This window comes from Symphalangus syndactylus, chromosome 22, assembly GCF_028878055.3.
Source record: "Symphalangus syndactylus isolate Jambi chromosome 22, NHGRI_mSymSyn1-v2.1_pri, whole genome shotgun sequence".
Classification (NCBI taxonomy): Eukaryota; Metazoa; Chordata; class Mammalia; order Primates; family Hylobatidae; genus Symphalangus; species Symphalangus syndactylus.
The window spans coordinates 20158822-20172815 of NC_072444.2; the positions used below are offsets into that span (position 1 = coordinate 20158822).

General features: G+C 50.6%; 1 protein-coding gene across 2 annotated transcripts in view; it reads left to right on the plus strand.

The window, feature by feature from the left end:
- RCC2 (regulator of chromosome condensation 2) overlaps nucleotides 1-13994 on the plus strand; it is a 33091-nt gene extending 19097 nt beyond the window's left edge. The window contains exons 6-13 of one of the 2 annotated variants that reach the window (XR_010118774.1): nucleotides 267-381; nucleotides 4440-4606; nucleotides 7078-7258; nucleotides 7616-7721; nucleotides 8588-8660; nucleotides 10715-10792; nucleotides 11570-11784; nucleotides 13411-13994. Coding sequence is in view for 1 of the 2 variants with exons in the window: in XM_055260744.2 (XP_055116719.1) it covers nucleotides 267-381; nucleotides 4440-4606; nucleotides 7078-7258; nucleotides 7616-7721; nucleotides 8588-8660; nucleotides 10715-10792; nucleotides 11570-11674 (825 nt within the window). In the remaining variant the exon portion in view is untranslated. Of the gene's footprint in view, nucleotides 1-266; nucleotides 382-4439; nucleotides 4607-7077; nucleotides 7259-7615; nucleotides 7722-8587; nucleotides 8661-10714; nucleotides 10793-11569 lie in introns of both variants that reach the window. The other variant, XM_055260744.2, reaches the window with a different exon arrangement.

The window sequence follows — 13994 nt, forward strand, 5'->3', positions numbered from 1 at the left end:
GGGAGGGACTTGGTTTTATTGATCTTAAAGAGACAGTGGCTAGGCTTTGAACTGTGCTGGGAGGGTGGGGGTCTGAGGGTGCTTCTTTACGTATCTTCTAAGCTTTGTGTTCTAGAAATGCCTTCAGCTTTTTTTGCCTTCAGAATTACTGAATTTATTAAACTTTCGTTTGTAACCTAGTAATTGTTTCCCACCAACATGCAGAGAGGCAGAGGCTTTTTATCAGTCTTTTAAAAAAATGAAAGTCTCCTTTCTTTTCTTTTCAGATAATGTACAACGGCCAGCCAATTACCAAAATGGCCTGTGGGGCTGAATTCAGTATGATAATGGACTGCAAAGGAAACCTCTATTCCTTTGGGTGCCCTGAATATGGTCAGCTGGGTATGGAAGTACATTTTTTAAAAGCTCTGTAATCTAACCGTATATATTCAGAACCAGAGATCAGTGTGGGGCTGCACACACGTGTTAGAAATGTGGGTAATTGATCTCAGATAATAGCCTTTGTCCGTTAAGTGGATCTCTCACGTTCAGCGGAACAGCGCTTCCTCATTCACAGGATTATGGAGTATTGCAACACTGCCTCAATGCAAAAGTTGGGACTGGAGTCTGACAAAAGATTTCTTTTTTTCTGATTTGGGAATTCATTTATATAAAGGGATTTCAAAGTGGAAAAAAAAATCAGACCACCTTCATTCAATTTCACATTTAAAGATTATGCCTTTATTGAAAATGAGAAAATTACACAAGATGAACGTTGTTCTGGAAACCCTGGCCTGGGCGATTATTTCAGGTTGCCACGTGAGGAGCCCCGGTGGACCCCCGCCCCGTGCGTCATCCCTAGCCAGAATCTAGTTGTCCAGAAACTTGTTTCTTCGATCTCGTTGGTAGAAAAGGAGAATTCAGGCATCAGTTCTCAGTTAGTGGGGGGAGTGTCTTCCGACCTGATGGTCTCCCGTTCTCCTTCCTGTCTGAGCCAAAGTGCCAAGTGCGGTTCCCCGTTGCGGCTCCGTCTCCAGCCCTTGTGGGGAGGCCTCCGCGAGGTGTGGCGCGGGCGCCCTCTGCTGGACGCTTGCGCTCCTGCAGCCGCAGCGCCTGGCAGATGGAAAAGGTAAAAATAGCGCCGAGCCCGCTGGCCTTAGCCTCGGGGAACAGTGACTTTGTGAAACTAAATATACTTCAAGTCAGAAGTGAATAAGAGAGAACAGCCCCTTACGCACATTTCATATTTCGCGTTGGTTGCCGGGGCGGAGCCCGAGACAGTTGGAGAGCGGTTTCCATGGCCACGGCCCTGCTGCGGTGCCGGGCAGCGGTCTGCTTCCTGCCACGTGTGTGCTCCTGCTGCCTCGGCCTCCCCTCTGCACCCTGGCAAGTCGATTTTCCATCAGGAAGCATGACATGCTGTTGGTGATAAAAATGTCTCACTTTCATGGAGCAGTGACTGTGCCAGGCACCATGTATGTATGCACTTTGTACAAATTCGCAGGTGCTCAGTTACACTCAACTTGCAGGTAGTTTGGAAATCGGCTTGATTTGTAGCTACAGAACTGCTTATTCTCAGCGTATTACTTGCTTTAAGGCAGGTTTTTGTTTCCTTGTCCAAATCCAGGTAGATCACTTTTAGAATGAGAACCTAAATCGGACTATGGCCGTGTCTCATCCACACACACTCATGCCTTGTGCCCCCTTTTGTGCAGTGCACTGAACTGGGCCGGGCAACACCAAGATAAGAAAGACGGAGTCTCCCTCTGTCTGCCAGGCTGGAGTGCAGTGGTGTGATCTCAGTTCACTGCAACCTCCACCTCCTTGGTTCAAGCGATTCTCCTGCCTCAGTCTCCCGAGTAGTCGAGACTACAGGCACCCGCTGCCACACCCAGCTAACTTTTTTGTATTTTTAATAGAGACGGGGTTTCACCATGTTGACCAGGCTGGTCTCAAACTATTGATCTCAAGTGATCTATCCTCCTCGGCCTCCCAAAGTGTTGGGATTACAGGCATGAGCCACCGTGCCCGGCCATGCCATTTCACTTTATTTTAAAGAGCTGTCACCCCTCTAGAGGGACAGGGAAGCCCCCTGTTTTGATGTTTTCTGGGGTAGTTTCTGTCCTGTACTTCTGGAGAAAGCAGATGTGTGCAGCTCTTTAAAGGAGGTGGAAAAAGCAGTCGCCAGATGTGCCGCCTCTACTGTCTGGGGATTGTGTCTGTTCAGTATCCACTGTGTCGATAGCAAATAAAGGGACTCTAATCATTTGTTGACTGCCTTGCTGAAACCTTGTCCAGAAGAGTGCAAGTGTTTAAAAATTATCATTTTTGTGAGAGAAGTAGCGACATATCCGGAAGTGCATTCTATCTACTATGATGCCCTTAAATTCATCTTAGCCTAGAAGGTGGGGGAATTTCTTAGTGGGGACCCTCAGACTTTTATTTTTTTTTGATACTGAGTCTTGCTCTGTCACCAGGCTGGAGTGCAGTGGCGCGATCTCGGGGCACTGCACCCTCCGCCTCCCAGGTTCAAGCGATTCTCCTGCCTCAGTCTCCCGAGTAGCTGGGACTACAGGTGTGCGCCACCACACCTGGCTAATTTTTGTATTTTTGGTAGAGACAGGGTTTCACCATGTTGGCCAGGATGGTCTCAATCTCTTGACCTTGTGATCCGCCCGCCTCAGCCTCCCAAAGTGCTGGGATTACAGGCGTGAGCCACTGCGCCCGGCCGAGACCCTCAGACTTTTAAATGGACAGATGTTCCACTGGAAGGGATTATGTCAACAGCAGAGAACTGCTGCCATAATAGACAGTGATAGTGAACAGAGATCATGCCACGGCACTCCAGCCTGGGCGACAGCGAGACTCCGTCTCAAAAAAAAAAAAAATAGAACCTGCTTAAGAGATGAGTGTTATAAAGCGCCCTGTAAACAAGCCCAGGAGTTTTATTGTGCGTAGTGTAGTTGTGTCTTATTGTGCGTAGTGTAGTTGTGATTCCATGGTGCAGTTGCTCCTTGGTAACCTGGGAGATTGCTTCCAGTACCCTCTGTAGATACCAAGATCTGAAGATGCTCAACTACCTTATATAAAATGGCATAGTATTTGCATGTAACCTATATACTTAAAATCATCTCTAGATTACTTCAGTACCTAATGTGATGTAAATGTTATGTAAGTAGTTCTACTGTATGGTCTTACTTGTATTGTTTGTATTATCTTTTTTTTTTCCCTTGTTTCCTCCTCCCCACAGATATTTTTGGACCACGGTTGGTTGAACTTGTGGCCATTGGAGGGCTGACTGTATTTAAATAGCACAGTGCTCAGAAACACACATAGCAGTAAGGGCTGAGGTGCACACCAGCATGCCGTATGGACGGGGATTAGCCACACGCCGGGGGCTAGTTTACAAACTGATACAACAAATTTTTTTGTGTTTTTTTTTTTGGAGACAGAATCTTGTTCTGTCGCCCAGGCTGGAGTGCAGTGGCACGCTCTCTGCTCACTGCAACCTCCGTCTCCCAGGTTCAAGTGATTCTCCTGCCTCAGCCTTCCCGAGAGCTGGACTATAGGCGCCTGCCACCACACCTGGCTAATCTTTGTTTTTTTAAGTAGAGACAGGACTTCACTGTGTTGGCCAGGCTGGTTTCGAACACCTCACTTCAGGTGATCCTTCCGCCTCGGCCTCCCAACGTGCTGGGATTCCAGGTGTGACCCACCGTGCCCGACCAAACTGATGATCACAGTGTGGGAATAGGAGCAGTTTAAAACTACAAACTACTTAGCAGCCCTGCTGCTGTGGGTGGCTGCAGGAGATTGGGTGTCTGGCGTGTTCTCAGGACTGGAGCAGCTGGGCTCCTGGTGTGTGCTGAGCTGGGTCCTTGCGAACCAGTCCCTGGGTCAGTCGAAGTGTGGGAACTGCAGGCTTTAGCCACCCATAACCATATGTTTAGGTTGCTGGTAATTCATAAAAACAGAGGCCTGGGATTGTGTGTGGAGCTTTTCTGTCTATTCTTGGCCCATGAGGGGCTCCTTGTCGTCCCTCCAGTGGAGTAGAGATCTTACTTGATAGATAATTCCTTGATCAGCAGCTTCAACTTTTCTGACTGCAACCCATTGTAAGAAATAAGTTTTCTATTGCAACCCAATCTGAACATCTGATACCTTACCTGGAATTGTTATAACATGGTGGCATTATTATGTGTAGAGTATTCTTTGTCATTCTGTTCTATTCGTTTTTAAAAAATAACTGGTCTCAGCTCACAAAATTGATTTCACTGACCCACTCGCTGTGCTGTGCCTCAGATTGGAAACGTTGCGTCTGTTGGCCAACGTGTGCTGGTCTAAGGCCCAGAAGGGCCAGATTGGGTTGCTGCCGAGGCTCACTACAGACTCTGTGTGAGCACACTGACGCGTCCCTTGTGCTTGTGTGCCGCTGATGGCTGGCTCTGTGGTCTCTACAGGACACAACTCAGATGGGAAGTTCATCGCCCGGGCACAGCGGATAGAGTACGACTGCGAACTAGTTCCCCGGCGAGTGGCCATCTTCATTGAGAAGACGAAAGACGGACAGATTCTGCCTGTACCAAATGTGGTTGTGCGAGACGTGGCCTGTGGCGCTAACCACACGGTGAGGCTCGGCTTTTCTCACTTCCTGAGAGTCGCAGTGGGATGGAGGGGGTGTTTATGCTCAAGTTTCCTGACGCTTGGTTTTGGCTAGGAACTGATCCCAGGTAGACATCTGCTTGCTTCTTCAAGAGGGCTTTGCACCCTGGCCAAAGGGTCCTTGGTCCCAGGGCAGGGTTCCCTGTCACTGCCTCCTATGTTAACTTCTCCCGTGATTTAAATAGACACATCTTAAACAAGTAGATGTTTTGCCACCCTCACCTGCACCTTAAGGTAAGCACTTTCTGCTTTTGGCTTTTATCTAACATAACATCACAGACATCTTTCCAGGTCACTAGATGGTGCCCCATACTGGGGATGTGAGTCATTTTTAATCAGTAGGTTGTCCCCCGTCCCCCGTCCCCCGTGTCCCCTCCCCCCCACCTTTTGAGATAGTTTCACTCTTGTTGCCCAGGCTGGAGTGCAATGGTGAGAGCTCACCACAACTTCCACCTCCCAGGTTCAAGCAATTCTCCTGCCTCAGCCTCCCGAGTAGCTGGGATTAGAGGCACCTGCCACCATTCCTGGCTAATTTTTGTATTTTTAGTAGAGACGGAGTTTCACCATGTCGGTCTCAAACTCCTGACCTCTCGTGATCCACCTGCCTCGGCCTCCCGAAGTGCTGGGATTACAGGTGTGAGCCGCCGTGCCCAGCTGTTAGTATATCTTTTAATTTTAATGGCCTTGCTGTGGTTCTTCTGTCTGAGAATGCCTAGGAGTCTCTTTGTTCTATGCTTTGTTGAAAGAGCCTGGGCTAGGATTCCAGAGATCAAGTTGGTCCTCCCCCGAGTGGTCTCAGCTCGCCACTTCCTTCCCTTGGAATCTTCTTGCCGATGAAGAATGCCGATGAATGGGCTAGGACTAGAGCAGGAGATTTCAGTTTGTGCAAGTCCAAAAACTGATTTGTTTTGTCTGATGTAGTCAGGGGAAATAAAGTTGGCTCTTGTTTAGGGCCTTATAGGTCAAGTTTTTTAGTAAGTTGTAGATTCACATGGTTTAGACATGAAACATCAAAGAACTGAATTGGCATGTCAGCAGATGGGAAAACAAGACTGAAGAAGATAAATCTTAAACACTTGAAGTGTCTTTGAGTTCATTTCATCAGTGACCAGGTACAGGTTACCTCTGTGTACCTGTGGGTAAGGGAAGTCTAAAGAAAAATCCAGGCCAGGCGCAGTGGTTCATGTTTGTAATCTCAGGACTTTGGGAGGCCAAGGTGGGCGGATCATTTGAGACCAGCCTCGGCAATGTGGTGAGACCCCCATCTCTACCAAAAAACCCACAAAAATCAGCTGGGCATGGTGGTGCACACCCAAGTCCTAGCTACTTGGAAGGCTGAGGTAGGAGAATCACTAAAACACAAAAAATTAGCTGGGCACAGTGGTGTGCATCTGTAATCCCAGCTACTCAGGAGGCTGAGACAGGAGAATCTCTTGAACCTGAGAGGCGTGGGTTGCAGTGAGCCGAGATAGTGCCACTGCATTCCAGCCTGGGTGACAGAGCACGAGACCCTCTCGAGGGGGGAAAAAAAGGAACGAAAAATCCAAGAACAGGTAGGCCTTTTCTCTTCTGTTCTTTCTGCAATTGAATCTTTTTTTGTTTGTTTGTTTGTTTGTTTTTTGAGATGGAGTCTCATTCTGTCGCCCAGGCTGGAGTGCAGTGACACTATCTTGGCTCACTGCAACCTCCGCCTCTCAGGTTCAAAAGATTCTCCTGTCTCAGCCTCCTGAGTAGCTGGGATTACAGATGCACACCACTGTGCCCAGCTAATTTTTTGTGTTTTAGTAGAGATAGGTTTCACCGTGTTGCCCAGGCTGGTCTTGAATTCCTGAGTTCAGGCAATCCACCTGCCTCGGCCTCCCAGCATGCTAGGATTACAGGCATGAGCCACTGCCCCTGGCCGAATCTCTGTTGTAATGGGAATCAAATGATTGCCATACTATCAGGAGACATAGCCCTGTTGCTTCTGACTAAGGAAAGGGTTAAGACTTGTAACTTAAATAAATAAATAAACAGAACAAAAAAGGATTGGAAAATGGAGTCCCTGGCAGAGAAAATAGCAAACCGGGCTTATTGAATGCATGCCATTTTGCAACACTTGCTCCTGTTGCCTCCTCCCCCACTGCTGGAGGCGGGAGATAGAAGATCTTTCTGCTGGAGGCAGGCAGAGGATATTTCTTTGGTTTTTGGAGATAGGGTTTCACCATGTTGGCCAGGCTGGTCTCGAACTCCTGACCTCAAGTGATCCACCTGCCTTGGCCTCCCAAAGTGTTGGGATTAGATGTGAACCACCGCGCCCAGCTGGTAGGGGAACTTGAATGTTGCTGTTCCTTTGCTCTTAGCATTTGCATCAGGTTGTCTGCACAGAAACGATGACCCCTCTTGTTGCCTGTTGGAAGTCAGTCTGTTCCAACCCTGTGTTTTCTTTCCTTGCAGCTGGTCCTGGACTCCCAGAAGCGAGTCTTCTCCTGGGGCTTCGGTGGCTATGGCCGGCTGGGCCATGCAGAGCAGAAGGATGAGATGGTCCCCCGCCTGGTGAAGCTGTTTGACTTCCCTGGGCGTGGGGCTTCCCAGATCTATGCTGGTTACACCTGCTCCTTTGCCGTCAGTGAAGTGGGTTAGTGATTTCTGGCCCCGGCTTATCAGTGCCCTGGTGTGGAACCGTGTAGCCACTGTCCTGTCCCTAGACCACGAACCCGTATTCTCTTTACCTCCCAGTGTTCTTTATTTTTTTGAGACAGGAGCTTGTTGTGTTGTCCAGGCTGGTGTTGAATTCCTGGGCTCAAGCAGTCCTACCACCTTAGCGTCCTGAGTAGCCAGGACTGCACGGGCACGCCACCATGCCCGGCTCCAGTTATCTTTTAGACAGAACGCTTGTGTGCCATCCCGTCCTCTTTTCACCCTGATAATGCTGAAGATGAGGCTCGGCTCTCAATGTCTGGCCACGCTGGGAACATGTTTTGTCTTCCCTCAGGTGGTCTGTTTTTCTGGGGGGCCACCAACACCTCCCGTGAATCTACCATGTACCCAAAAGCAGTGCAGGACCTCTGCGGCTGGAGAATCCGGAGCCTGGCTTGTGGGTAGGTGGCAGCATCTCCTGTGGGTGTGAGGTCTCTTCCTTTCTTGGGGATGTCGGACACACCCATGGGGTGCCCCTCCCTGATGGGGGCTCTGCTTCTGCTGCCTGTTGGGCTGTCCTCGGCAGGCCATCTGACACACTGAATCCCAGAGTCCGGGGACACAGGAGGGGAGAGGGCCCATTCGCTGCTAGAACAGATGGCTGTTCCCTGTCTTGCGGGAAGAAAGTCATTTTGAAGGTGCAAAGAAATACACAAGCAGAGCTTGATGTATTCCTACGCTGCAGGTTGAAAATTACACGTAGTTGGAAACGTAGTAGGACTTGAGTTGCTGTGACACTGGGAAGACAACATTGTCTTGGCAGCAGTGGTTTGTAGTTCATTTCAGGACACCTGTTGAGTTAGCTAGCACTTCTTGCTGAGGAGTTAGATTCATCAGCTGGCAGGTGTGGGTGGAACAGTATGAGGGGCCTCTGTCAGCGTGGCTTGAATGTGTTGAAGCCTCTAGCCCTGCCCAAATCACTATGCATGAGGGCTGCTCCCTCTGGAACAGGCTGTCACTCCATCCTGATCCGGTCTCCTCTTCCCAAAGCGACTTCCCACTGAGGGAGCCCTAGGACCTAGGGCAGGATGCACAGCAAGGTGCCCTGCCTTTGGCCCCTAGGCCTGTCTAAGGGCTTTGTCATTTTGTTGAAGCGTTGAGTGGCCTGCACACAACAATCTTAGGGGTGAGGAGAAGCCTGTTGGCCCTGTTGTGAGTACGCCACGGGAAAAGCCTCCGGCAGCTCACACTCATGCCCTTGAGCCATAGCTGGGTGGGTCCAGGGCTGGGGCTGCTGGCCCTGCAGTGACAGCCTGCCTGTTTGCAGGAAGAGCAGCATCATTGTGGCCGCCGACGAGAGCACCATCAGCTGGGGCCCGTCACCGACCTTTGGGGAACTGGTAAGCTGTCACCTGCGTGGGTCGGGGGGAGTGGAGCCAGTCAGGGTGGCTCATGGCCTTTGCGTTCTCTCCACCTGTCTCCCAAAACACACAGAAGAAAAACATTTGGGATTACCCCCCTTATTGTATTAAGGTCTGCAACACAATTGAGTCCCATGAGTTTTCAAGGACAGTTCTGTGCTAGTCAGATAATTGAGTCATCTCTGCACATTTGTAAACTCTGAAAATTGGGACTTTTCAGATCCAGTTTCCCCTCGCATTTTGTAAACCACAGTTGGGTTATGGTAGGAAAAGGGCCTGTTTGTTCCCTCTCCCCTGGAGGCCTAAGTCAGTGGGAAACTCACAGTTGTGGGTGATTTGGGGACATTCTTCATTTTTCCAAATTGAGTTTAAACCTGTGTTTCTGTTGTTAATACCAGTTACTTGAGTGATGAGGTTAGAACCCGAGGCCCTCAGTTTCACACATGTGGCCTTCCGCAAACAAATGTCTTTCATTCTTAGGTCCTGGTGCTAGGTGAGTCTTTTTTTTTTTTTTTTTGAGATGGAGTCTGTCTGTCACCCAGGCTGGAGTGCAATGGCACGATCTTGGCTCATTGCAACCTCTGTCTCCCAGGTTCAAATGATTCTCAGTTCTGCTTCAGCCTCCCGAGTAGCTGGGACTATAGGCATTTGCCGCCCACGCTCAGCTAATTTTTGTATTTTTGGTAGAGATGGGGTTTCACCGTGTTGGCCAGGCTGGTCTCGAACTCCTGACCTTAGGTGATCCACCCGCCTCGACCTCCCAAAGTGCTGGGAGTACAGGCGTGAGCCACCGCACCCGGCCAAGGCAGGTCTTGGAGTTTTTGTTAGGAAGGCTAGCTTGGCTGTAGAGTGCATCCTGATCTGCCTGCACTAGTCACGGTTTGATTCTCCGCTTAACTCTTGGTGGTCTTAGTTTTAGTCCCTTATTTCTTGTTAGAAGCACAGTCTCTCCCTCTCCTGTACTCTTGTGTTTGCAAGGTGACGTGGTTGACGGAGAGGAAGGGAAGGAAGGGCGTTCCTTGGTCCCTTGAGCTGTGGCTGGGATGGATGGTGAATGCACCTTTTTCTCGGGGCTCTGCACACCCTTGGAGTCTGGCTTAGACGCTCTGGTGGCCCGATTTGAAACATTGACAGGGAAGAGACAGAGGCCCAGTTTCTACCGATAGTTCTTAGAGGAGGAAGGATGTTTTCTGGGGCCTATCAGAAATAGACTTTGACCTTCTAAATATAAATTTTGAAACTAGAGGGGAGCAAGGGAGACTTTTTGGGGAGCTTCTCAAGGGTGAGAAGTTGGCCTGGCACCTTGGAGGGAGTGTCTACTGTGTGGGATGGCATGAGGTGGGGCCTGGCAGGAGACGACACCAGGGACATGTGGGCAGGCCTGGGCTGGGGAGGGAGGGTCCTCCTCTCCCGCCCTGTGGGACCCTCAGTTTCAGCTGAGCTGGGGCCTTCAGCCTTTCAATCGCCCAGCTCCACAGCTTTGCACAAGACTCCCCCTTAGCTGTGCCAATTCATCCAGCTCCTTCTACCTCTGGGAGGGAAACTGGTTCTCTGGTGCCATTGCTAATAAATAGTCTCCCTGTCATGCTTAAGCCCTTTTGTTTTGTTTTGGATGGTGGTTATTCCACTCTGGATGGTGCAGGCATCAAGGGCATTTGGTCAGCCCGTGTTCGTGGTCACTTTGGTCCCGAAGGGCTGCAGTTGCCGTTCTTCTTGCACTCGTGGTGTCATCTGTCACCAGTGCCATACTCCCCAGAAGGGACTTGTGCACACAGAAGTCCCGCAGGCTAGAGTTGGGTACCTTGGTCTTCCTTAGGTTAAGCGCTAGTCACCTGCTGGCGGCACCTTTTGTGGATAAACTTGGATGATCCCACCTGGCCCTTGTGTGCAAGGGTGGCCAGGCTTGGTCATGGGCCAGAGGACATCATCACTGGCTTCTGATTAGTGGAGGCCAGGAAATGTTGCCGGGATTCCCTACTTGTGGACTGAGCCACATGGATCCCTGATTGTGAACATCTTGTTTGCTTCGCCAGGGCTACGGGGACCACAAGCCCAAGTCTTCCACTGCAGCCCAGGAGGTGAAGACTCTGGATGGCATTTTCTCAGAGCAGGTGAGCGGGGGCGGCTGTGCGAGCTCGGAGACGTGTCCGTACCCAGTGGTACGTCACTCTTCACGCTTTTGATCATCGCAGTCTGTTTGGGTTGTCTTATTTAACATCTCAGCTGGCTTTCCTGGTGTGTCACGCTAAGGTTTGTTTGAGGGGTAGCAATCATCTGCAGGAGAGAGTGCAGACGGTTGCTGGCCAGGCTGGGTGGCTGTCCTCACCTTTGATGACAGATGCCACCAACTGGCCGCAGCAGATCCAGCCTCGGGCGAGCACACCACTCGCGTCTCCATCACACCCAGGACTCAGATCCGCCGGGCTGGAGGCAGGTCCGCAGGTCCACGGAGTAGAGGCTGCGTGGCTGCAGGAGTCAGATGGCAGGGTGAGGCCCCTGCGGCTCAGTCAGCCAGCCTGCTGGCCCTGTCTGCCAAGACACAGAGAGGGGTGGTACACCTCACCCAGGCAGGATTGTGAGCCAGAGAGCGGGGGATGGAAGTGGAGCTGGAGCCATGTCCCCAACTGTCCCTGCTGATAAGAGGTGGCCCAGTGGGCTTCCTGCCAGCTGGGTCTCCCAGGGCAGCCTGGAAGGCTGTGATTGGCAGAGCGTTGGTGGCAGTCACATGGAAACTAGCTGTCTTGGGCAGAGGGGCTTTTTGCAGTTTTCAAGGGCACTCTGTTTTTCTCCACGCTGACCCGCTTTGGCAGCCCAGTTTCCAGAGACTCCTCAACGCATTAATTAGCCCAGGCGCCGCAGGCACACCCAACACTGATTTGTCCCCGCAGGTTGCCATGGGCTACTCACACTCCTTGGTGATAGCAAGAGATGAAAGTGAGACTGAGAAAGAGAAGATCAAGAAACTGCCAGAATACAACCCCCGAACCCTCTGATGCTCCTGGAGCCTCCTCCGACTCCACACCTCTCGCGGCAGCTGTCATATCCATGTGCACTGGGACGGGAAGTCAGACGAGGAATTTAAAAAAGCAAAAGTTGACCGAAGGTGCATTTTTGTTTAGACTCCCTGAGGTTCCGTTTTACAAATGATCCAACATTAATTACCTTTTTTTCTGTATGCTTTCCAAAGTCCCTTTTTTTCCCCTTAATGTCGAATTAAAATACTTGCTCATAGTTGACTTACCATTCCTACAAAAGAGGCAGAAACTTTGAGCAATCTAGGTTTTTTAAGTTTTTTCTTTCTTCCTCTCCTGAATACACTCCCCAAAACACCCCTTTCCAGTTACAATTAGCATCGTGATCCAAGCAGATGCTACATGGAAGAGGAATTACTCAGAAAAAATGTCCCTTACAGGAACCGGCAGCAGCTAGGCAAAGTTGCCGGCCCGCCTCCATCCAAAATCACGCTCGTGTGCTTCGGAAGCATCCCGGTCACTCCTTTCCCGCTTTTTCTTGCAGATCGGCCTAGGCCGGTGTCAGTTCTGTTTCTCCCCTTGGCTGCCTGTACGCCCACAGCCTTCTGGCTGCGACATTATAGAATTGGCCGTGTCCCCCCTGGTGGGGGATTGGGGATCTGTGTTTAGCCATTTATATCTACTTTAGCTGTTAAAGAAGTCCAAATGAAAATCAGGTGATTGTGGAACCATGGGGACTTGGGGGTGGGGCAGAGGTGGGAACATTTCTATCAATCAGTTGAGTCAGCTTGGTGGCTCCCTGTGGAGCTAGGGCTGAGCCTTGTCATACGCACTCGCCAGTTAGAGATTGATCAGCCAGCAGTCAAGTGCATTCTCCAGTCCTTGCAAGAAGGATCAGCCCTTTCTGTGCCAGCCTCGATCGCCCTGTGCTTTGGTCTCCTTTTCTCCCCCGCCTGGATCCTGCCTTGCGCGGGCCGTCCTGTTGCTGAGACTCGGGGTACCGTTCTGCTGACCCAGCTCCCTTTAGTCACGTTTGCTTGGCTCTGGTACCAAATAGTTGGGATTACCGAAGAGTCCCCTTCCTCGCGTGTCAGCACGGATGCTGTGACTGCCACCCGCGTCCCCGTCAAGTGCCCGTGCCCAAGCTCGCCGCCGTGTGTGCTGCGCTGAGTGAGTTATGAGGTGCCTTTCCCGGAACCCTCCTCTCGCCTGGACCCAAGAGAGGCGACAGCTGTGGCTGGGGCTCTTGGTTTCCAGAGGGTCTGGACTGGTTTGGGTGCTTTAAAATAGATACTTAGTTCAGTGGTGCTTATGGGGGAGATGGGACTAGAACTTAAGCGTGAGACTTGGGTGGATGGGAAAGTTAAATATTGGTCTCTACGTTTTTATTTTTTTTTCTTTTGCTATTGTTACCACTTGTCACTGTCTCCATGTTAAAATGCCAAAAATGATCTAGTTGTTGCTTTTTTCCCTATTTTCCACCCCAGTCGCTCCTTACTGTGACTCCTGCCCTTGGAGGGCATGTAGCAGTGTCTGTCCTGCCAGTCCCAAGGCCCTGTGGGAGGAGACTGGCCTGCATCTAAGACTTAGTCCGATGCCATGCGTATCTCTTGTTCTGTGTTCAATCAGTAGTCCAGGGGAGAAGCTTCTGCTACTTCAGAGCTTTGCTAAACTAACCTAATTTGTCCAAATCACCCCAAAACCACCATCTCTGACTCAAGCTTCCATGCAACAGCCTGATCCGTTTCCCTGGACAGGTCTCTTTCCTGGAATACAGCCCAGGCACCTGTGCTCCTGGCACCCTTGAGGTCTCTCCTTTGAGTCGTGGTCACCGAGAGGGTTGAGGATGCAGCACCCGAGGTCCCAGCCTTTGCAGGAGCCACCCTGGGCGGAGCTGGACTTAGATCTTCGGTGGCCTCACGTAAACCCGGCAGCCAGCCTCTTCTAGAACCCTAGCCCAGGGACTGGAGCAGGAAAGGGACCTTCAAAGTGAAGACTGCCTTGTCCCGCACCTCCTTCTGGCTTAGATTGAAAAATGGGCTTCCTAATGGGTTAAATCCTTTAAAACAAGGAGTTGTGGGGGAAGGGTGTCGTGCACTCCTAGAGAAAGGTACACAGTTGCCTGGCTGGGAATGTGCTTGGCACTGACCCTGCGGGCATCTGACCGGTCTTCCAGCTCAGGAAAAAGAATTTGAAAGAGGCTTAGCGTGAAGGGGAATCAAAGAGGAGGTTGTGATTTGGTCGAAGGTGCCTGGTTTAGTGCTGTAATTGTCTTATTTTTTTTTATATATATATTTCTTGGAGTAAACATTTTAAATAAACGACATCATTGTCTACTGTC